Raw genomic sequence first — 541 nt, forward strand, 5'->3', positions numbered from 1 at the left:
ACAAATTATTTAAGAAATTTAAAAATAACGGTAATTAAGTCCAATAACCTTTTTGCTGGTGGAAGTCCTTGCGGGTGATTTGAAGCTCTTGATTTGGGTTTTGTCTTCAAGAAAGCTTGCGGCTATTGGATGTGGCGGTTCCACCAATCTGGATTTTGGCTTCGAGAATTCGGAACGACCAACAGAGCGGGTTGAAGTGGTAGCAGTTGGAGATTGAACAGTACTACCGTTTTTTAGACTCTGAAGTTCAGCTGCTAGTTCAACATTTGAAGAATCTACGAAGGCTTTTGAGGGTGAACCCTTCTGCTGAGGAGAATAGGAAATGATGTTTTCGCTCTCGGGAATTCGAAGAACAACCTCGTTCTTTGTCCCTACTGTTCTATGTGCCGCCACGCCTTTTTCCTCTCCGTTCTCCATCACAACTTGAAGATTAAAAACTTCCTCCTCCTTTTTTTTTCTTTTCAAAATATATGTTCTGGTTCTGCGCAACTCGGTTCTTAGATTACTTTTCCTTTTACCTATTTTTTTTGGGGCGGGGGGG

The 541-nt window shown here is 41.8% G+C and overlaps 1 protein-coding gene across 2 annotated transcripts in view; it reads right to left on the bottom strand.

Moving 5' to 3' along the window:
* Nucleotides 1–535, bottom strand: part of LOC107630486 (mechanosensitive ion channel protein 10) — a 3,702-nt gene extending 3,167 nt beyond the window's left edge. For both annotated transcript variants that reach the window (XM_016333631.2, XM_021118863.1), the window contains exon 1: nucleotides 49–535. In XM_016333631.2, coding sequence (XP_016189117.1) covers nucleotides 49–417 — 369 coding nt within the window. In that variant the 5' untranslated portion in view covers nucleotides 418–535. The remainder of the gene's footprint in view (nucleotides 1–48) is intronic.

This window comes from Arachis ipaensis, chromosome B03, assembly GCF_000816755.2.
Source record: "Arachis ipaensis cultivar K30076 chromosome B03, Araip1.1, whole genome shotgun sequence".
NCBI classification, from domain to species: domain Eukaryota; kingdom Viridiplantae; phylum Streptophyta; class Magnoliopsida; order Fabales; family Fabaceae; genus Arachis; species Arachis ipaensis.